This window comes from Protomyctophum bolini, assembly GCF_963924005.1.
Source record: "Protomyctophum bolini genome assembly, chromosome: 16".
NCBI classification, from domain to species: domain Eukaryota; kingdom Metazoa; phylum Chordata; class Actinopteri; order Myctophiformes; family Myctophidae; genus Protomyctophum; species Protomyctophum bolini.
In genome coordinates, this window is record NC_137877.1 from 39,311,171 (window position 1) to 39,334,509 (window position 23,339).

At 49.2% G+C, this 23,339-nt stretch overlaps 1 protein-coding gene across 5 annotated transcripts in view; it reads right to left on the reverse strand.

The window, feature by feature from the left end:
- Positions 1 to 997: 997 nt before the first annotated feature.
- Positions 998 to 23,339, reverse strand: part of LOC308330619 (R3H domain-containing protein 1-like) — a 120,412-nt gene continuing 98,070 nt past the window's right edge. For 4 of the 5 annotated variants that reach the window (XM_080785565.1, XM_080785564.1, XM_080785562.1 and 1 more), the window contains 5 exons: positions 20,825 to 21,000; positions 11,643 to 11,787; positions 10,920 to 11,017; positions 9,726 to 9,816; positions 998 to 1,736 (listed from right to left, as the gene is read on the reverse strand). In XM_080785565.1, the coding sequence (XP_080641691.1) occupies positions 1,135 to 1,736; positions 9,726 to 9,816; positions 10,920 to 11,017; positions 11,643 to 11,787; positions 20,825 to 21,000 (1,112 nt within the window). In that variant the 3' untranslated portion in view covers positions 998 to 1,134. The remainder of the gene's footprint in view (positions 1,737 to 9,725; positions 9,817 to 10,919; positions 11,018 to 11,642; positions 11,788 to 20,824; positions 21,001 to 23,339) is intronic. The other variant, XM_080785566.1, reaches the window with a different exon arrangement.

Below are 23,339 nucleotides of genomic sequence, written 5' to 3' on the forward strand. Positions count from 1 at the left end.
TTGAATTCTTTATCTACTATATAAATTATTTACAAGAAGCGGGTCTTTTTTTTCTTTCTTCCATTACAATATGGTTTTAAGACACTGCTGTGTCTTCATCTGTGTGTGTGTGTGTGTGTGTGTGTGTGTTATTTTCTTGGAGAACAAAAGCAGTAGACTCTGGAGAGAAGGCACAACAAGAGACCCATTTAGTGTAGCAGAGAGAGAGAGAGAGGGAGAGAGAGGAGGGTTCTGGTTCCGATGTTCTGTTCTGGCCACAATATGGGGCAAAGGTGGGCTGGTGGAAACTTGGGGGGGGGGGGGGGGGTTGTTGGGCGGTACTAAGTTTTATCCATGGGTCATGGGTGGGGGAGGGAGGACGACAGTGGAAGGGGGGGGGGGGGCTTTGGTGAAGTTCTGCTGAGACAAAAAAACAGAACCTCCAATAGAGGGGGGGCGGTAAGACCACTGAGCTTGGTTTCAAACTAAAACAAAACAAAAAAAACATTCACAACTAGGCAATAAAATAAAAAAAATTAAGAGGTTAAGGGGTGTGGGGGGCGGTGGGGGGAGGAGAAACAAGACTGCTCTTTTTGAAGTGTTTTCGCGTCGACCTTCTTCAAAAAGGGAGATGGAGGAGGGAGACCGGTGGTGTCACCAGTATAAGAACTTCAATATAATCGTTTTTTTCTGTCTTTCTCGTTACTGTGTTAACTTTTTGGGATGTTAAAATCTCGAGGGGGACTTTTTTTTTTTTTAAGTTTGTTTGTTTGTTTGTTTGTTTCGCTCCCGCGCCATTTTAATATCCCTCGAAATGGGTCGATTTGACAAAAACACATTTTTCCCCCCAAAAGAAGTCTCTACAAATCAAGTGTAAAAACAAACCCTAATACATCAAACCAGCATCAGGTCGAGTGCGAGGGGGGGGGGGGGGGGGGGGGGTAGGGGGGGGAGTGGGGGAGGGGGGGTGTGTGGAGGGGGAGGGGGGGGGGGGGGGGGGGGGAGTGTGCTGCTGGTGAGGGTGGGGAGAGGGTCAGAATAAAGCCAGAGGTCCTTTTTCGTTGTCGTCGTCGTTGTTAGCAGCCTAATAATGCCCCACCCCCACCTCCCCCCCCACCCACCCACCCACCCTCCTCCCTCTCCCTCCCCCCCCAATTAGGAGCTGGCCCTCTCCAGGGTGGGGGGCTGCTGCTGGGGGCCGGGAGGACCCTTGCTCGTCGCGAGTCTCAAGGTGGCGGAGCGGGGGCCGTTGTTGGCGGGCGGTGGGGGGCGGGGGGAGGAGGCACCCTGGTTGTTGTTGTTGGTGGTAAAGTTCCTGGAGGAGACGATGGCGGCGGGGGACGGCCCCGCCGCGGCATGGGCCAGGATGGTGTAGGCGGAGGCAAAGTCCGCCGGGCCCGGGAAGGTATGTTTGGCATGGTGTTGGTGGACCTGGTGTTGTTGGTGGTGGTGCTGCTGCTGCTGCTGGGCCTGGTGGTGGTGGTGGGGGTGGTGGTGGTGCGGGTCACCGTTGGCCCCGGGCTGACATTCCTGGTGGTGGGGAGGGTGGTGTTGGTGTTGTTGGTGGTGGTGGGGCGGGTGGTGGTGGGGGTGTTGTTGGTGGTGGTGTCCCGGGAGCCTTTGGATGTTGCCCGCCACGCTGGGGAGCGCCACGCCCAGCACGGTGCCGCCACCGCCACCGCCGCCGGCCTGGCCACGCCCCCCACCCCACGCCGTCCTGTCGGGCAGCTCCGTCACCTCCAGGAACCGCCCACTCACTGCAGGAGGAGGAGGAGGAGAGAGAGAGGAGGAAGACGACGTCATCGTCGAGGTTCTTGACCACAATGTTAACCCGTTCGGACCCCGAGGACGAGTTTCTGAAAAACCCAAAACCTTATGTTTCCGTGTCAGTCGGTTCTCCCAACATTTTCATGTCAAGGACTACCCAAAAATAGATGTAATTTTCCAAAAATAGATCAGAAAAAGCAGATCTACAAGCTCGTATGAGCTGCTATTTTCCCAATAGCTAAAGTAAATGGTAAATGGTGCATTTATATAGCGCCTTTATCCAAGGCGCTTTAGATAAATTGTGAATCAATTCACCCATTCATACACCGATGGCAGAGGAAACCATGCAAGGCACCAACCAGCACATCGGGAGCATTCAGGGGTTCAAAGTCTTGCTCAACGACACTGCTCAGGGGGGGGGGGGGGGGAGCCCGGGTTCGAACTAGCAACCTTGCGGTTACCATCCAGCCACACTACCCCTGGGCCACCGCTCAGTAAATACCGCCGAGTATAACATAATAAAATGCTTAAAACACCAAAAGGGGTTCCCGTCCTGCATGGGCTAAAAATGTCATTTAGATAACATACCTGACAAGTTTAGTCAAATGCTAGGTTCATTTGGTATCCTTCAGTTTCAATATACAGATCATTTTCTGATTTTATATTGTTTTTATTTGGGTTTTTTTTTTTTTGACCGATGCTCGGTTCTTCGTTTACCGACTACTTCACCGTCTCTCTGCATTTGGTGTGTTTACCTCACGTTTACCCTAAATGCCTAAATTGTAAGTTGTCATGTCAAGAGGTCACACAGTCTGGCTATTTTTCCAAGTATAATGCTTAAAAACCCAAAAGGGGTTCCCCGCCCAGAATGGGTTAAGTTGTACCCGGTTCCACTACACTGAGATGTGAACGACCCTATAAGGTTTACCTGTGTACACCTACACTGAGATCTGATCTGAGATGTGAGATGTGAACGACCCTAAGGTTTACCTGTGTCACCTACACTGAGATCTGATCTGAGATGTGAGATGTGAACGACCCTAAGGTTTACCTGTGTCACCTATACACTGAGATCTGATCTGAGATGTGAGATGTGAACGACCCTAAGGTTTACCTGTGTCACCTATACACTGAGATCTGATCTGAGATGTGAGATGTGAACGACCCTAAGGTTTACCTGTGTACACCTACACTGAGATCTGATCTGAGATGTGAGATGTGAACGACCCTAAGGTTTACCTGTGTACACCTACACTGAGATCCGATCTGAGATGTGAGACGTGAACGACCCTAAGGTTTACCTGTGTCACCTACACTGAGATCTGATCTGAGATGTGAGATGTGAACGACCCTAAGGTTTACCTGTGTACACCTACACTGAGATCTGATCTGAGATGTGAGATGTGAACGACCCTAAGGTTTACCTGTGTCACCTACACTGAGATCTGATCTGAGATGTGAACGACCCTAAGGTTTACCTGTGTACACCTACACTGAGATCTGATCTGAGATGTGAGACGTGAACGACCCTAAGTTCTATTTCGTCCCTGCTGACCGCCAGAGGCGGTGCTTTAAGCATGAATATGTCCTTCGCGCATGCGTCGTCGAGTGTTGTATACAAACAAAGTCAATTTTGACCCCGTGATGACCCGAAGTAGTCTATATCTTCCGGTAGTCTGCAGGGGATCAGTCTCTAATTTTTCTCGCGCGTCGTGGTGAGAAATTTGCACTGGGCTGCGAGGTATTGCTATGCAATACAATATGCAGCTACGGTGCCTGTACCTGGTCGCCGGTAGTTCTGTGACGGCGTGACTGCCTGTCGGAGTAGCGTTTGTTCGCCCTCCAGGAACTGCGACTATGGTTTTCTATCTCCTCGATGAATGGAGTTTATTTCGCGGATTCACGTGGACGCAGGAGCGTCCAATCTCTCTCGCCGGTAAGGAAGGCTAACCCCCCTCGGACAAAAGGTACGTTATCGTTTAAAGTGGTGCTATCCCCGCTAAACAGACGTCCAAATGATATGATATATATTTTTATCATGGCATAACCTCTTGTGAGTATCTAGGCTGCGTTCGCGCCGCCTCCCTGCTCTGCATAAAAGTTTTGTTCGACTGTGAACGCTAACAGACGTTCAAATTATATGATTATTGTATCATGGCATAACCCCTTGTAAGTATAGGCTGCGTTCGCGCCGCCTCCCTGCTCTGCATAAAAGTTTTGTTCGACTGTGAACGCTAACAGACGTTCAAATTATATGATTATTGTATCATGGCATAACCTCTTGTAAGTATAGGCTGCGTTCGCGCCGCCTCCCTGCTCTGCATACACAGTTTTGTTCAACTGTGAACGCTAGCTTATTATAAGCGACGATAAGACCTGCCGAAGGATATATTACCTTCGTTTGATAAACACGCTACTGTCAAGCTTTGGTTAGCCCCTGCTGATGGCAAGCATTGTCGCTACATACTCTCAGCAGTCGACATATAACTTATGACTTAAGTTAGTTAAGGCTAACCGGCATTTTCTGTTTGACAAGCCCCGCTGGCCAAAGCCATATACCAATATTGGCAGCATTCAAGCTTAACCGCTTTTGCGAATTGCTTGTATTCTTGTTGTTATTATTAGCCCGGTACAGGAGCAGCTACCTGCGTCCTCCCAGGGTATTGATGTTGCTACCAGTATAGTCTGTAGCTAAATAGCTATTGGTGTACATAGCCTGTCTGGTTGTTAACCCAGCTGGCCCCCAGCAGTGGGCCTAGCTGAAGCTGCCACCAGTATGTATTATTATACAGTATTTTATATTATTTTATTTTAATGTGAAGCACTTTGAGTTACATTTTATGTATGAAAATGTGCTATATAAATAAAGTTTATTATTATTATTAGGTCTGGAGCTCAAAGCTCCATTAACAGTTTCTTGCATATACAGTGGGTACAACTTGGTTTGTCCACCTGTAGGTCCCATTAACCCAGCTGGTCCCCAGCACAGGGTATCTGGCACTGCTGCCAGCGTAGCTCACAGCAGCTACCAGTAGTTTAAAGTTAAAGCTGTTTATGAACAGGCTATAGCTTGTCTTGTTTTTTAGTAGCCCAGCTGGTCTCCAGCATAGATCTCTAACTGGCGCTGCTACCTGTAGTTGTAGCCCAAGCGCTTATTATACTATCTAAGATAAAAAAAGCTATCTGTGTATAGCTTGCTTTACTGTTTGTTGGCCCAGCTGGTACAGGGCAGGCAGCGTATGCGCTCCGCTCCTCCAGCATACGGCCAGCTTGATGTTACTTACTACTAATGTTTGTTAGCTCAAGCATTTATTAACAGCTATCGGTGTATAGCTTGTTCTGTTCTTAGCTGCAGCTGATACAGGCAGCGTACGCGCTCCCTTCCTTCGGCAGGCGGCCCCTATTGGTGGAGCCATCGGTTGTAGCCTTTTCTCCAAAACTAGCTTGTGTCGGTTTATTTAACCAAACTTCTGGCTGGGGTAGGCAGCGTTAGTGCTCCCTCCTCCCAGCATGAATGCGTAGTAGTGCACACTTGACTAGTGTATTGGAAGTGTCTTTTGTTTCGCTCTGGACTAGCAAACATAAATTACAATAGTCTGGTTGCCCTTTTAGGGCAACCACACTAATAATAATGCACTTGGAGTTTGGATAAATGTCATAGTGCTGGGATAAGCGTTCGCATAGGAAACACTACAGCTGCTACATAGCAGCGTCCAAACCTTGACTGGAGGCTACTTTATTATCATAATTTATAAGTAAGCCTCCGCCGGGGGTACAGGTAGCGTACGAGCTCCCCTCCCCCACCGCGACCATGCAGGTCGCACAGTCTATCTAACAGCAACATTTGTGTGCTGTTTCTATGATGCACTTTACATCTGGTTGAATCTCAAAGTGCTACAATGAGCATTTGCATAAAGCGTAAATGCATGCTGCGGCAGGTATAGCAGCATTCAGTTTTCGATTAAGTCATTAGATGCCGATCTAAGTTAAAGCCTCTGCTGGTACAGGCAGCGTCCGCGCTCCCTTCCTACAGCATACGGCCCCACCCCTAGCAACCAGTAGCGTCCGCGCCCTGGGCTAGTTGGGACTGGTGTGCACCGGCCGGCCCAAAGGAACCGGTGCCACCACAACGGAAAGTTCCCACTTTTGTACCTGGAAAGCCTCTGCTGGTACAGGCAGCGTACGCGCCTCCTCCCCCCAGCATACGGCCAACACCTAGCAACCAGCAGCGTCCGCGCCCTGGGCTAGTTGGGACTTGTGCGCACCGGCCGGTCCAGAGTAACCGGTGCCACCACAATGGAGAGCTCCCACTTTTGTACCTCGTGTGAAGCTCTCCTTCAGCCGTGAGCCGACCTTGGTCCTGCCCCGTGTGCCAGGAGGAAAAGGTCTGACCGCTGGCTACAGCAGATCCGAGAGGGCTCAGCTATCTGCGGAGTGGCCCACATGAGGTCCATGCTCACTTCGGATGACACCTAGGCACCTCGGAGGGTGCCGAAGCGCCTCCCTCTCTGATGCCACAGCTGACTCGAGGTTGATGTGCTCTCCCCGACAGCTTAAGCTATGCACTTCCATGACTATGAGGAAGATGCAGAAGGCAGTGCCTCCCAGGCATCAGAGCCAGCCTCCCACTTCTCAGCTCATGCGCATAGCCGTGGAACGCATACTAAAGCAGGCAGTCGGCTCCTCCAAGCGCCTTCTGCAGACGCGGCTTTGCGGTCTTCGCCGTCCCCCACGCCTGTACCTGAGTCAGCTACAGGCCTGCCGGGCGGACGATCAGGGCCTTCTCCCATCTCTATACCGATGGTGAAATCCTGGCAGCCCTGCCCTGATTGGAAAAAGTGTCCTGAGACAACCCGTTGCGACTTGACACTTTAATAGATTGGAACGCACAAGGCGATAAGGGCTGGCCTGGGTTACATGCCAGCCACCAAGCCTGTCACTGCATCCCTCATGGTGTTCTCCAGCGAGGCCCGGCGGCAGAACGCTAGGTGACCTCGACCCCAGTACAGGAGCACAGGCAACCTGCTCACTGGGGCCTCCTTTTCACACCTAATAGTGGCAACGTTAATACTGGCTCAGCCACCTTTGGTGTATCACTGGAGGCATTGGCGTCATGTCCTCAGAGCGCGGACGGCTGATGTCCATCGTACCTCTAGCCCGTCGCCAAGCCGGGTTTTCACATTCAAGCTTGACTGATGAGACTAGGCCAACTGTCCGTAGTCTCCCTGAGGAGCCAGGAGCACTAGGTGGTTCAGCTGGGCGAGAAGCGCTGGAGCGAACCATCCAGGTGGGGAAGACCAGGCTGCAGCTTGCAGGCCTACGACACATCACGCCTCCCAAAGGGCCGAGCTCCAACATTGATGAAATCATCTTGACTGCCCTCGGAGCTCGCGTATCACCGCCGGCCCACACTAGAGGCCAGCGTGTTCCCTGGCGTCCCACGCAGGGACCTGACTGTGACTTTCCGGGCTGTGCAGCGCCTTCTGACGCCAGCCCCCCATATCCGGCGGGTCAAATTGGCCATTTTCAGCAACATGACGAGAGCCCTACTATCAGACCAGGAGTGAGGTGTCCTCCTGCACAAGGGCGCAACAGAGGCTGTATATCCTCAGTCACACTAAGGGAAGTCCGATCTACATACTTCCTTGTGACGCAAGACAGACCGGTGTCGTCATGTCTTGAATCTGATGGGACCCAACAGGTCTATGAAGTTCGTGCCAGTCTACTGGGCCGAACACGGCAATGTGCTGGAGCGGCAAGTGGTGTGCTCCGCTCTACAGCACTTCCTGCCGTACAGGAGAGGCGAGCACATTCTCATACGTTCGGGCAACACCTCGATCGTGTATCACGTAAGTCATCGGGCAGGGCCACGTTTGCTCGGCTGCTGTAGGTGTCTATGGACCCCCTCCTGACTTGGGCAGCCTCCCCGCCCGATCAGCCTATAGGCAATTTGTCTGAGTGGAGAGCGGGACTACACGGTAGGCTCTCCCTCCCATCGAAAGCTTCCATGAGGGGAGCAGTACCCCATCCAGTGGTGGTGAACACTAATCAGAGGCTACCCCGGCAGAGCGGAGGTGGACCTCCTCACCCTGGACCTCACTAACCTCCCTGGTTCTCCCTAACGGAGACACCCAGCCCACCGGGCCAGGACGCAAGGGTCCGACGGTTTCATAGAACCTGAACGCCACAAATGGCTGTCAGCCTGCTGGACTTCTTAGGCTTCCTGCCACATGGCCAGTATGAACGGAACGACCTACATCGTTCCTGACACACATGGCCCTAAGCAGACCACCGCCCACAGGGCACTATCCTTTTAAATGCGCACTGCCAGAGGCACTGCATATGCCTTGCCACTGCCTCTCTGATACGACCAGCGCCTCAGAGTTATTTAGGAGGGTCACACCATACTGCTGGTTGCCCCCCCCCCCCCCCCCCCCCCACCCCAGCCAAGAAGTACTTGGTCTCCTCTGCTGAACAGCCCCAGTCGGAGGACGCCATGGCGTCTCCCTGACAGAGGTCTCCCCCAACTGGGAGGCGGTCGGATACGGCATTCAAATGCTCAACGCCCCCAACTGTGCGCTTGGCCACTGGCGGCCCTGAACCGCTGTGTGGAACCAGCCAGGCATGCCACCCTGAATTCAAGGGTGACATCCATGACATCCATCAGGCTACTGTACGATAACCGATGGAACCTATTTCCAACTGAGGCCAGAGCAAAGACCTAGTGCGCTGCCCTGCCTACCTGTCTGGAGTTCCGCAGTCCCTCCTAGACAAGGGCCGATCTCCTACTCTAAAAGCATAAGTAGGGGCAATATCATGTTGATATGCTAGAATCAATATTGCTGTAACGAAGCGTGTCCGTGAGCGGCACGTCCTGTCTGTTAGTGACTTGCGTCCGAAGCAAAGCTCAGACGGCCTGAGTGTCTCTGTGGCCGAACAGTGTTCCTCCTGAGGGTGCTGTCACATACACACCTCAACCAGCCTATACGGCTAGCATAGTTTTACCCTCCACCAGGAGAGTGGATGGACGAGCGGGAACTATTGCGCCCAGTGTGGGCCCTGAGAGCCGCTTGTTAGACCTGCCGAATGCTTTCGGCGGTCAGAATGGCTGTTCCGTTGTGACGATGGCCCTTTCAAAGGTAGCGCTCTCTCCAGACAGCGCCCGCCCCACACTATTGTGGATGCCATCAACCACGTTTATGGGGCGAGTGATCGTACCTTACCATTTGGCGTGAGGTGCCACTCTTAACGGGAGCGTCCCCACATCATGGGCTGCCCCGAGGGAAGTACCCCTGGAATATATCTGTGCCGCTGCCTCATGGGCATCACAGCGAGTTGTTTATGTTCCTCTGGGTGAGTGTTGCCACTCCCCATCCGCTGGACGTGGTCCTCTTACGAGAGTCCTCCAAGCCTACTCCTTATGGTTTGTGATCAGGATCCCTCGTGACTTGGCTGGCATAAGTCATTCATGCTTAAAGCACCGCCTCTGGCGGTCAGCAGGGACGAAATAGAACGATAGTTACGTATGTAACTACGGTTCTATGAGTCCCGAATGACCGCCAGAGGCACTCTGTCACTCAGAATCCTCGTTTTCGCGCGAGAAAATTCTGTAGAGACTGATCCCCTGCAGACTACCGGAAGATATAGACTACTTCGGGTCATCACGGGGTCAAAATTGACTTTGTTTGTATACAACACTCGACGACGCATGCGCGAAGGACATATTCATGCTTAAAGCACCGCCTCTGGCGGTCATTCGGGACTCATAGAACCGTAGTTACATACGTAACTATCGGTTTACCTGTGTACACCTACACTGAGATCTGATCTGAGATGTGAGATGTGAACGACCCTAAGGTTTACCTGTGTCACCTACACTGAGATCTGATCTGAGATGTGAACGACCCTAAGGTTTACCTGTGTACACGTACACTGAGATCTGATCTGAGATGTGAGATGTGAACGACCCTAAGGTTTACCTGTGTCACCTACACTGAGATCTGCGGACAAGGCTTTCCTGGGCTGTTTCCTCCCTCTGCCGCCTCCACCATGTCTCATTCCCATCGGTACCTGGAGGACAAGGGAGAGGCAGTGGACGGAAAATTACTCACTTTTTTTTAGTATCAATACTGTAATTGTAAAGGTTCATTCATTCATTCACAGGATTTTCGGTGGTGGGGTGACCACCGAACTATACAACATGACGTCACGAGCCGCGGTGAAGAGCAAACCACCGCTCCAGCCCTTCTCTCTGTTTTTTACTCACCACCGCTCAACGTACTCGAGTACATTTGATTCAAAAGTACACAACAGTGTTGGCAATTGGCATCAAAATGTACTTTGAAAAAGTAAAAGCACTCATATGGGAAGAATGTCTCCATTTAAAGTTTAACAATTTCTACAAATATTTTGAAAATAGCAGACGTTCTGTGGACCACTGCGTTAAAAAAAAAACAACTACAGAAAATATTTTAAAATTTACATTTTACTAGATCGGCTATTTTCACCAATTATTTCGTATGAAATGTAAATACGTTTGGATCATGGGGGTGATGGCAAATGTATTGTTTGGGGGGTCTGGAGCTGAACAGTTTGGGAAACACTATACCTAAAAGGCCTTTCCCAGACGGGGAGCAACTAACGTGCCTAATAATCCATTTCCAACGAGAGGCGGGTGTTTATTTTGGACGTGCGGAGGCGTTGAGGAGTGATTACGCAAGCATATTTTCACTGGCGCAGTCCCATGAACATGTTGCGTTCGTGGTTGTTTGTGCACCCGGCCGGGGGCGACCAGATCACGATTGTGGTGAGCTTTCCCCCCACGCTACACGTGAGCCCCTCGTGAGCAGGACACCGCTGATCCAGACGAGAACACCTGCATCATCTTGGAAGTACACCTCTCAGAATCCGAGCAAAGGAAGCTGCCATTTCGGTTCACGGAAAAATGCATTTCAAAATATCTGCTAAGCAGCTAGCACGCTATATATATGCTTAGATGATTTAGATTCATATTAGGATGAATGGAAGTGGTCGAGGAGGCTACAATAGCTACAGGCTTGGTGGCGCACTATGAGACCGACCACAGAAACATAGCTTTTTCAGAAAACTGTCAGGATGTAGAAGACATTTATAGAATCTGATCTCGGGTCAGAATGGGTTAGAGGGAGACTCACCTGGTGACTGGGAACCATGGGGGGTGCGTGGAGGAGAGGGGGACGGATCTGTGGGTTGTACTGCAGCGGCTGGCCGAGTAGGGGGTACCGTACGTCCCCTAGGACACACACACACACACACACACACACACACACACACACACACACACACACACACACACGATAAACGTATAGAACAGTGGTTCCCAAACTTTTTTCACGTCAAGGACACCCAAATTGACACTAATTGGCCCCGTCATCATAACAGGCAGACAACATAAATCACATAAAATACAGTAAAGACACATGGTTCACATAAAAAAAACAATAAAACAATGCTCTGCTTTTTGCATGCCATATGAAAGCAGGGAATCATAGCTTCAAATTGACATATTGGTTGTTCAGTTTGACCCACCAGTTTTGGAGATATTAAGCTTATAGAGTAATGTCTTTGCAGAAAACAGCGAGTTGAGAAAACAGGCTTGAAAAGGTTCACTTCTGTGGTCTCTAACGGTTACACCTATAGCTACATGTTTAAGCATTTATTTCATATTTACATGTCGATTTCAGCTCTGACGCTTGTTTCAGACATGCTCTAGTATGTGAAGAGTCAGCCTGTTGTATTATTAAGTCATTTTGAAAACAAATAAAACGTTTTTCTCCTATGGTGAAAAGCTGGAATTTGCGCGATGGCAGTCTCTCAGTCAAATCTGACACAGTGTGTCAGGGAGCCTGGTGTCTTACCTTGCCCTGGCATGAAGGGCCTGGAGAACTGTGGCATGATGGGAGCCGAGGACAGGCCTGGACGGATGTTCTTCACATTGGTCAGGTGAGTGGGCGTTGGTGACTGGGCGGGGCTAGGGGAGGGGCTGCCGAGCTGGGGGCTGCTCTGTAACACACAATAAAACACAATAAAAAAAACTTATTTTTTTTACAATAAAGAAACATTGTTCTATTACATACCTACTGACCGCCAGAGGCGGTGTTTTCAACACCTGGATATACATCGCGCGCACGCGCAGAGGTCGAATATTAATACCAAAAATGTCACTCGTGACCCCCTGTGGGCGTACCGATATAGGTGCCCAGTTCACAGGGTTCATCCTCTTTCATCTTTTCGCCTTCGCAAGTCGATTTATTTTGAGCTCCTGCTAGCCCTTCGAGGCTGCATACAGGGGCTCTCGACGCTGGCCATGCCTACGGAGCCTCTACGCAGGTCGTTGAAACTGAAACAGCTATGCTTTTGTGTCTCGAAACCGACACGGTTGGAGCTGCCTGGTGCCCTCCAGAGACGCGTGGTTTGTTGTTTTTCATGACTGGGGATCCCCCCCGTGCGTTCGGTAGGAGCCACCTTGCGTCCTCCAGAGGCTGCATGGCGGCGATAATTCCCCGCCGGGCTCCCTGGTCCAACTATTATGTTGGACTTTGTTTTCTACAGGTAAGTTGTGTTACTTTACTTGCCCGGCGGGCGCGCCTGCTACAGCGTTAGCTTCGCTTTGCTGTCTGGCGTTACATTGGGTTGGTGTCAGTGTTTGCTCGCTGAAATCCAACTTGTATGATTTGTTACAGTGGTCGGTGGCGGCAGGGGCCGTCCATCCTCCCGACTAATGCATTAAGGGTTAGCGGTTGTGTGTGTTCACTATTAACCAAGAGCTAACTTAATGCTTCGTGGTGCTGTTGTTGTGGTCGCGCAGGTTCGTCTCGACAGCGACCGTGGCGGCGCTTATTTGATTATTAATCAATACTCATGTTGAATGGCCGCACGATGCTAAATGAGCAACAGCAATGTTTTCTGCAAGAAGAGTGTGTTCGCTCTGTCGCAGATGTGCAATCTACCACATATATGTGGCGCTCGGTTGCGTTTGCAACGATGCCTACTAATAAGAGGTTTGTGTGGTCGTGACGTTAATGAGCGTTCCTCCCCAGACGATTTCTGGTTAAGGAACAAACTTTTTCAAAATGCAGGTCAAGTTGTAAACTCAGCTCAGTGCTGACTTGCTAGTTTGTTTTGCTCGTTATATCAAGCAGGAATATGACAATGTTGTCACTATGTGTAGCGTGCTTAACGTCACTGCTTAACTTGAGTGTATACTGCTATCTGAGATGCGCATAGTGTTTGTATCTCATAGCTTGAGTGTGATCCGCTCAGCTGCTTTTCGGGCAATACCCGTTTGTGCTTGGCAGTATAATTACTAATATAATGGTTCAAGCTTCTATCGCTTTACCATTGCGTGGTTATCAAACTACGCCTGCATAGTATTGGTAACTGACTCATTGTATGTCCTTTTGCAAGGCCTTCCTCAGCATTATACATGTACATAACATGTACTGATAACCAATAGGAATAATGCTGTGCTTATCCCTATTTGGACTAGTCCTCATTAGCTGGCTTTGCAGCGACTGCCCTGATCCTCCTCGGGGGCAAGACAGCAGAATACATTGACTAGTACATATGTCATGTACTTGATACTGTAGCTTGAGTGATCCATGCTTTTTGCTGCATTATCACTGACACTGGGGTTGTGTTTCGCTCCACTGCTGTCAGACTGTGTGCTTGGAACTGGCTTGAGTGGCCTTCGCTCTTCGCCATACATAGTATTGTTGACTTACTGTGTACTGATGGTCATCTTTCACTAGCACCGAGGGCATATTCCGCCCCGCCACTATCATATTGTGCACTTGACACAGGCTTGAGTGATCCCCGCTCTTCGCCATGTCGGTATAGTACTAATGACATACTGTGTACAGATGCTTGGCTGTGTTATCACGGGCATTGAGAGTGTGTTTCATTCTGCTGCCTCCCACCGTATTACAGCGTGAAGGCTGCTGGTGTGAATACTTTGTGGTATCCGGTTAACTCATTCAACGCCAAGTGCTGAGTTAACTTAAATTCTTATTAATTGCCCTGTACTAATTGGCATTAATATAGGCTTTGAGAGTGCTTTACGCTCTGCGGCCTGCCACTGTGTCTCAGCATGAAGGCTGCCATAGTGCCCACATAGGCATTAAGAGAGTGTCCCTCGCTCCGCTGCCTGCTGTCGTGGTTCAGCGTGGGAACTACTGTCACGGTGTGCCATTGACTAGTATAAGCACTGAGTGTGTCTCGCTCCACCGCTTCATCTAGTATAAACACTGTGCCCATATAGGCATTAAGAGAGTGTCCCTCGCTCCGCTGCCTGCTGTCGTGGTTCAGCGTGGGAACTACTGTCACGGTGTGCCATTGACTAGTATAAGCACTGAGTGTGTCTCGCTCCACCGCTTCATCTAGTATAAACACTGTGCCCATATAGGCATTAAGAGTGTCCCTCGCTCCGCTGCCTTGGCAACTGTCACGACGTACCGTCACCTAACACAAGCACTGAGAGTGTGTCTCGCTCCACCGCGTCATCTAACAAACGCTGAGAGTGTGTCTCGCTCCACCGCTATTGTCATAGTTGGATAGTATATTGATTACTTCCTACTGTTGTTTCACAACGTGTGTTTGTGCTAACGTAGCAACGAGAGTGTCCCTCGCTCCTCCGCTATCGTTGTAGCTGGATAGTATTTTGATTACGTCCTACTATTGTTTGTCAACGTGTTTAAAGCCGGCGCCGCACGTTTGCGTGCTGTGTTTGTGCTGCTGACGTGAGCAACGAGAGTGTACCTCTGCCGCCTGCCACTGTATTTCAGCAAGGCCTGCTACAGTGTGGTTATATTTTGGTTGTATTGGTTAACCCATTCAACGCCGAGGGCTGATTTGATTTATTTAATTAATTAATATAACTCATTCAGTGCCGTTTCGGTGTAGTGCCCATATAGGCATTAAGAGAGTGTTCCTCGCTCCGCTGCCTTGGCAACTGTCACGGCGTACCGTCACCTAACATAAGCACTGAGAGTGTGTCTCGCTCCACCGCTTCACCTAACACAAACGCTGAGTGTGTCTCGCTCCACTGCGTTATCTAACATAAGCACTGAGAGTGTGTCTCGCTCCACCGCATCACCTAACACAAACGCTGAGAGTGTGTCTCGCTCCATCGCGTCACCTAACACAAGCACTGAGAGTGTGTCTCGCTCCACCGCTTGCCATCATGGACAGCATCTGTACTGAATGCTCAGCCTTACTGAGTCTGGAAGATGGCCATGATATGTGCCCGGGCTGCCTCGGCATTGCCCATCTAAGACAGGCACTGACAGAGGAGGCCTGTACCAACTGTGCCAGCATGCCCTATGCGGCAAGAGTTGTGAGGCTGGCTGCAGTGGAGAATTTCTTTAGCAACACAGCTTGCTCAGTAATGCCCACCTTGAGCCCGGTGAGTGATCCCCGTAAGCGCAAGGGTGTGAGGGCAATGGCCAAGGGCTCAAAGAAGCCCAAAGTAGCCACTGTGGTTAAAGAAGCCACTGTCACCAGCGATGACCCCTTGGCCCACAAGGTGGACACGTTGGCCTCTGAATTTGCGCAGATTAAGGCCCTCCTGCTCAATCTGCAGCCTGGTGTCCCTACCGCCGATACAATGGCTTCAGTGCCTCGGCGCCGGGGCGGAGATGACCTCTATGGTCATGCCAGGGAGGTCAGAGGGCGAGATGAAGATGCCATTTCCATCACAGCCTCTGACTCCCTCTTCACTAGTCTTGAGGACCAGGAAGAGGACGAGGGGGGGGGCACATTCGCTCCACTGCTCAGAGACGAGTTCTCTGGCGTCGGAGGGGGATGCTGCTCGGATGCCTGGGGACGAAGTCTCTTTAACCAGGCAGACCATCCTGGTGGCGTTGTCACGGCTGGGGCTTGACGCCTCTGGGAATACAGCCCCAATTCAAAATGCCTTTTTTAAGGGCACTGAACAGCCGGCCCCCTTCAGTGTGCCTCCCTCTGCAGACTTCATAAGGGAACTCCAGTCGTCTTGGGGGGGACCCGAAGTCCAGGCCCCACGTCCCACGGGACTGCAGGGCCTTGTCAACCATGGAGGGTGCGGCCGCATTGGGTTTGGACCGCATGCCTCCAATTGGTGAGACCATTGCCTCTCTGGTAGTGTCCCCAGACGATGCCCTCAGGCCTGATGCTCGTTGTCCACGAGCGCAGTGCAGAGTCACGGACGACTTCCTGACAAAGAGCTACGACACAGCAGCTCGTATGGCGCGTCTCGGCAACTCCCTCTCACAGGCCCCACTTCCAGGGAAGTACAGTGGGACACTTAACACTGTGCCTGTCGTTCCAGGCCGGATGTTTGGGCCTGCTACCCAACAGACCTTGCAGCATAGTGCACGCTGAACAAGCAGCTTGGTTCAACTGAAGGTTTCTCCTTGATGCATGTTGTGACTGATGGTGGTGGTTTTCGCCTGATCCTCGATCTCAGACCTACCAGCTGCCTCTGGTCATGTATGCTGGGCACAGTGGATGTGCTCCAGGTGGTGCCATATTGAGAATGGGCGGCAAGCATGGCCTTGCTTAAACTCTTAGAGTTAGTGGGGGGCTGCCAGACAGCTTCCACTGACCTGTCTCGTCCTGGATGAGTACAGTGCTGCCAGCCACTCCCTCTGGTTGTCGGGCACACCGAAGCGACATAGACAGTTGCTTCTCTAGGGCTGCTTTCATTGCACCCTTTTACATGTCCTGTCTATAATTTCTGGGCCTCAAACCCCAGAATTCTGCCTACCACCGTGGATACGGTTGGGTTACTGTTTTCAGTTATGTACAGGCATTTAAGTAAGAGCGTGCTTCGCTCTACTGCCTACCACCTCCAGCCAGTGTCTGTGATGTACACAGCCAGTGTGCAGTGGACTTGGCCCTTGGACTTTGTTCGTAACACATGTCAACAGTCGATCTTCCGACCCATTAAGGGGTCGCTCGATCCAGTCAGTCTCTGCAGGAGGTCTTGCCTCATCTTGCCGGTTTCATAGCAATGCTCTTGTTGGGTATACAGTCCAGGTGGCGGACATGCTTCCCATTTAAGCTTCTTGGATCCGATGTTTCGGATCACTCGGCATATGTACGGCAGAGCAGGGTCTTTGGCCTTGAGCGCTTGGTGCGTGGCCAACTGTAGTTCTCCCTTCCGGCGCTGGCCGTTAGGGCAGGACACTCTGGCCCACCCCTGGCCAGGCGACTTTGTAAGTCTTCTCTGCACTGCCACTTTTGGTGTCTTGTATCCTTCACAGGATAGGCAGAGGCAGTCGCACAGTAGTATGGTGCTACCATACCGGTCAGGAAGTATGAGGTTCCATGTTTCCGCCTCAATTTGTCTTTCATATTGGGCGGGCTATAGCGACTAGAGGTTTGTTTTTGGTTACCACTGCAGCCGTGCTTTGGCCTCCCCACAGAGACAGAATCCCTGTCACAGTTTAGGGAGAGGGTGCTTTCTCACCCGGGTCACCTTCAGCGGCGTAAATTGACCACTGACAATCATGCCTATTGTCCGAACCCTACTTCATTCTTGTGCATCCTGCATATAATAAAGGTTGCGCTCTCCCTGGACAGCGCCTGTCTCACTTTATTGTGGGTATGCCATCAGCCACGCTGACGGGGCGAGTAATCGCCCCCCTACCATCTGGTACGAGGTACCACTCTACCAGGTTGGGATGGACTTTGTCCCCAGCCCTTGGATAGGGCCGTTCTCAAATGGCTATCTGCTAGTACCATTTGCCCTCACTGCGACTCTATGGAAGTGAGTAGGTTGTCTTCATGCCCTGCCCGGTGCCTGAGACTGGGATGCCGATGGGTCTGGATTTACCATTCGCCAATCCCTCTTATGTCTTCAAGGACTTTCCGCCTTTCAAGTTGGCTAGCCTATCATTTTCAGTTTGCTCCACAGCCGGGCATGGAGCATTCTAGTACCTACCTATTGTGCCCTGTCCGGGCTCTGTGGCACGGCATAGCCGTCTGTCTGTGATGAAGGGCACAGGAAGGGCTGTGCCTTGATTCGACAGAGACTAACGCAACACTTAGAGGTACTTTGGTTGTTGCGTTGAGGTAGACTTCTTCAGTAGGCCACAAGGCCTCCCCAGAGGCATTTTGACATGCCGGACCAGGGGGTGGACATCTGTGCTGCAGTGCAGCCAAATGGTCTCCATCTGTTTTGGGCTTTTGCCTAGAGCCAGCCAACCGGACTCTCCCTCACCCTGTGGTGATTGATGTTTGGCTGTCTATTAGATCTGCAAACCGACCTCGGTAAGCGCAGATTCCTCGTGACCTTGTTGGTATGAGTCATCCAGGTGTTGAAAACACCGCCTCTGGCGGTCAGTAGGTATGTAATAGAACGCAAGTTATCTATATAACTATGGTTCTATGAATACCGGATGACCGCCAGAGTTCATTGTCACTCGGAATCCCGACGAAAAGATTTCATGAGGATGAACCCTGTGAACTGGGCACCTATATCGGTACGCCCACAGGGGGTCACGAGTGACATTTTTGGTATTAATATTCGACCTCTGCGCGTGCGCGCGATGTATATCCAGGTGTTGAAAACACCGCCTCTGGCGGTCATCCGGTATTCATAGAACCATAGTTATATAGATAACTTGCGTTTTTTATTGTCCATTCTACAATTCTATTAGTAAGATCGATCAAAATCATGAATTCATATGGTTGGAGGACTTCTAGAAACTGAAAGGCCTATTTTCAAAAGTACACCTTTCATTTGCCTCATTCCTTGGCCAAAGGCCTGGTCAATGAGGAGGAGGAGGAGGGCCATTTACATATAAAATGGCCTTGTTTTATTTATTTTCATTTTTATTCAAATTCTGTACAAATATGTATTCATGTATTTAATAATGCATTTCGGAATATGAACAGGAAGGACTCTGTCATATAATCCCATATGGGATGGGCCAAAGTGGCATGACACGAAAATAAATATTACACACACACACACACACACACACACACACACACACACACACACACACACACACACACACACACAGAGGAAGGGGTGAGGGACCGCTAACTAAACGACAATGGCCCAAGCCCAGTCTATAATTCATAGTACATGATGCCGTTGCTTGCATAAGAGAACAGATTGTAAAGGCAACAACACAACATAATGACACATCATCATGCGATGGATGGAGTAAATGATAAGCTTCGCTCTGTAAAAAAACAAGAGCAGCGATAGTTCAGGAAGGTACACGGAGACCAGGAGCTAGACATTAGGTTAGCAGCTCAACTCTCCCCGGATGCTGTTCTTGTGGGTTGTGATCTCAGGAGCACAGTCACACCATTAAACTACTGAATGCAATATCATTGCAGTACATGTTGAATGTTAATCCTTGAGCTGAATTGTCTAATTGATTAAAATTATTCAAGTGAGGAGGTTGTCGTGACTTTGAAATATCCCCCCCAGCCACCAGGAGTCAAAGAGCGGAAATTCAGACTTCAAATGTCAGAACGCTCCACGAGTCTCCGTGAGTAGAAACACGACATTTTATTTTTGAGTGAAAGATAGTCGAGGACTATAATACAATTGTCCAGAATCGATTAGAGACTTGCTAAAGGAAAACCTTATTGATTTCAGTCCACTAGACCAGAGGTTTTCAACAGGTGGTCCGTGGAACCACTGGTGGTCCGTGAAGGTATTTCATGTGGTCCCTGACCTGACCATACATTTAGTAATGTAGGATTTGTTGATTTTTGTCATTTTCTTCCCAATGATGACCGTCCATGTAGCCATTTAATTTACCGACAAGTTGGAGGTCAAGAAATTCATCAACATCAAAAGGGAGTTAGAATCTCAAGAGGGGGAAGTGCACCGGATTGTCTGGTTGAGTCATTATCATTAGGACATTAATAGTAGTCAATGGCTATACACATGGGATTGCATAGCAAGTGTTAACTTACAAAAGCACTAATCTTAGCCCCATATCCCCACCCAACACAATAGTGGTCCCCAGGTTGATTTTAAGTCAGGGTGGTGGTCTTTCGTTCACAATCAGTTGAAAACCCCTGCACTAGACTCCTCACAGGTACAACCAACGAGACTAGACGAGGCGATTCTGGATTAACCCATTTTAGGCCCGACATCGAATGCTGACAGTTTTCTGAAATTCCCCATGTTTCTGTATCAGTGGTGCTCAATATTTCATGCCAAGGACACCGAAAAATATAAGTAATTGGCCGCCGAACCCCATCTGAAAATAGAAGAAAGAGAGGTCGCACAGCTCGTAGTCACGACGCAAAAAAAACACATTTTAATATGAAACCAACTTTTCGGCAACACAATGCCTTCTTCAGGGTACACGAGTAAGTACTTCATCTATCCATTTCCAACCTTTTCTTTTATGAAATAAATGTGCGATCGTCAGGATTTGATCGGGACGACTGAACATGCATTCTATTGCTAGTTTAGCCACTTCAAATTCTCTTTTAATCTTAAAAAAACAACAAATAACCTAAACTAGACTAAAATGTTACGGAGGGGACTAGTGGACAAGAGCTCCAGTACGAGTCATTTTACACTCGGTCGCCTGCTGAAAATAGCCGATCTACAAGCTCACAACGCGTGCGACACAGCGTACGACAGCATCAAGGCCCTGCCAAAATACAATTTAGTCGACTAAATCAACTACAATCTAATGACATTTAGTCAACTAAAACTAGACTAACACTAAGACATTCCAGGTGACTAAAATGTGACTAGAACTAAACGAAAAACGATTCAAGAGACTACGACTTAAAGACAAAAAAAATCTAAATTTGCTGCCAAGAAAGCAACACCGCCAGGCTTTAGTTCCGACATACTATTGATCCCAAACCTCAATCCCTTAACCTAACCATAACCGCAAAGCACGGGAGCAGCGCATGTCGGGACCATCGCATTTTCGCATCGCATGTCCCCGCGCTTCGGAACCTTTGGTGTGTGGGATCTGCGTGTGCACCCCCTGGGCCAGTTGTCAGTACCTGTGAGGTGTGTACCAGTGGGTCAGTACCTGTGAGGCGTGTACCAGTGGGTCAGTACCTGTGAGGTGTCCAGCGCCGACAGCTCCGTAGCCTTGGGGGGGCCTCGGTGGTGGTCCAGGCTGTAGTACTTGTTGTGTTTCCACTGCGGAGGCGAGTGTGGTCGCGGCTGCTGGCCCGGGGGCAACGTCAGCTGCATCATCACCATACCGCCACCTGGTGGAGGAGGGGGGACACCTGCAACGCGCACACACACACACACACACACACACACACACACACACACACACACACACACACACAAAGGAACAAGAGGGTTGAGAAGTTGGTTGCTTTTTTATCATCATTATTTTAATTCGTACAGTGTACACACACACACACACACACACGAGCCACTAACCCTATGCATTTGTTCATGCATCTGTATTAGGTACTGTATATTAGATTGATGCATAAAATAACAGTTTTAACAACTCTCATGATCTGGCACCACACTAATTTAGAACAAACACTAGAAGGAAAGTATACCCGATCTACTTTATTTAAAAAGAAAATAAACAATTTGGGACATTTTCAACTATAACGACATCCTGCCCAGTTTGCCCACAATCGGGTTGTCACAGCCAGGGATGGAAGTGGTTAATTAAGGGAAATAACAGTTATACACGACATTATGAAATCCAACATGTTATCTATCCCCCCTCGAGAACATATTCCAGTTCATCATTATCACCTGGATAACAGTGGATAGAAACACGTTCTAAGTGTCATCGTCACCACACAGCCTCTCCATTATGAGTGTTTTCCTGCTCATTCTAAATGTGATGCCACAGTTATTACATTCAATCCCCTCGCCGTGCAAAGGCGCTGCTGGTCATTAACCCTTTCAGGCCTGGCTGGCGGCAAAAGAATGTCTTCTAAATCATGACAGTTTTCTGAAATACTTATGTTTCTATATCAGTGGTGCTCAATATTTCATGTCAAGGACCCCCAGAATTATCTGTATTTGACGACGACGGACCCCCCCCCCCCCCCCCCCCCCCCCCCGGAAGCAATGATTTCAGTAAAAAAAGTTCGCTCTGAAAGAAGATATTTTCAGATTTCAGAAGATTTGCGCCACATTTTCACGATTTTCCAAAAATAGCAGCCGTACAAGCTCGTAGTGCGCCACTCGGTGGCGCGCTATGAGCTTGTAGATCTGCTATTTTTTTCAATAGCAAAAGTATAACGTAATGCTTATTAAAACACCAAAAGGGGGTTCCCGCCCAGAATGGGTTAAATCCCTCTGTATAAACAAGGTGTTTGCAGAAGCACACACACACACACACACACACGTTATTCGAGTCTGTTTGGCACTGCAGGCCAGCCTTTTCTTCAAGGACAGCCATGGCATTAACTCATTCTGAACGGGAACCCATTTTGGTGTTAGCATCATGTCGTGCTTTAGCTATTGAAAAATAGCAGATCTACAAGCTCATAGCGCGCCACCGAGTGGCGCGCTACGAGCTTGTAGGTCTGCTATTTTTTGAAAAATCGAAGAACGACTGACATTTTTAGAATCTGATCTCAGGTCAGAATGAGGTTAATCAGACCAGTGTGTGTCCTAGTGGAAACCTCGTATGAATCTGATCTCAGGTCAGAATGGGTTAATACTTAATAATTGCGGCAGGAGAAAAACCGCGCCGCCCAAGCATCCAATTAAATTTGTTTGCCCAACAGTAAAGGTCGGGGGGATTTTTATGGATCTAGCGCTGGGGCTTATTACAAGAAGAGCTTATAGCTTTAAATGTAATTATTATTTTTTTCGCTCAAAGTAAACCGTTGCGGTGCCACAGAGGAAAGGAAGCCCTCATCCTGGGTTCCTTTTCTCTGCGACGGAGAAGCAGAGGCTTTTTTGCTTTTGAACTGAACACGTACTGATCTTTATTCAGACTTTAACAAGGAGGCCTTGAGAAAAGGAACTGCCATTAAAGCAGTTGCATAAAAAGAAAAGACACTGGAATAGAATCACGGCACAGACACGCATCCTAAACTAAAAAGGGGGTTTCATATTCACATTATTTAATATTTACCAAAGATATTGTGGTGGTGGTGGACAAAATGTGCTTTAGGGCATTCTGACGGAGAATGCAAAATAGTAATGCACAATAGGGCATTCACTTCTAGTCATTGTTACTAGTTGACTAGTTGCCTAGTTTACTAGTTGTTTAACTCCCTATTTATTTTAAATATTTGTACATTTAAAAACTGTGTACATTGGTGACTATAACTATAATCTACCTGATCTTGAGGCCTACAAAATCGGAAAAAATAAATAAATAAATCAACTAGTCAACTAGTACCAACAAGGTCGACTAGTGGATTTACTAGTCGACTAGTACATTAGTCGGCTAGTTGCTTAATTAATCCCTAGTTGCTTATATGTAATATGCCGCAGACACCCATCTGAAAGTATGTAGTTCCAGGGACCCCCCCCCCCCACGAAGCAAAGATTTTAGTTAAAAACATTAGCTCTGAAAGAATATATATATTCAAAGAGTTGCGCCACATTTTCACGATTTTTCAAAAAATATCAG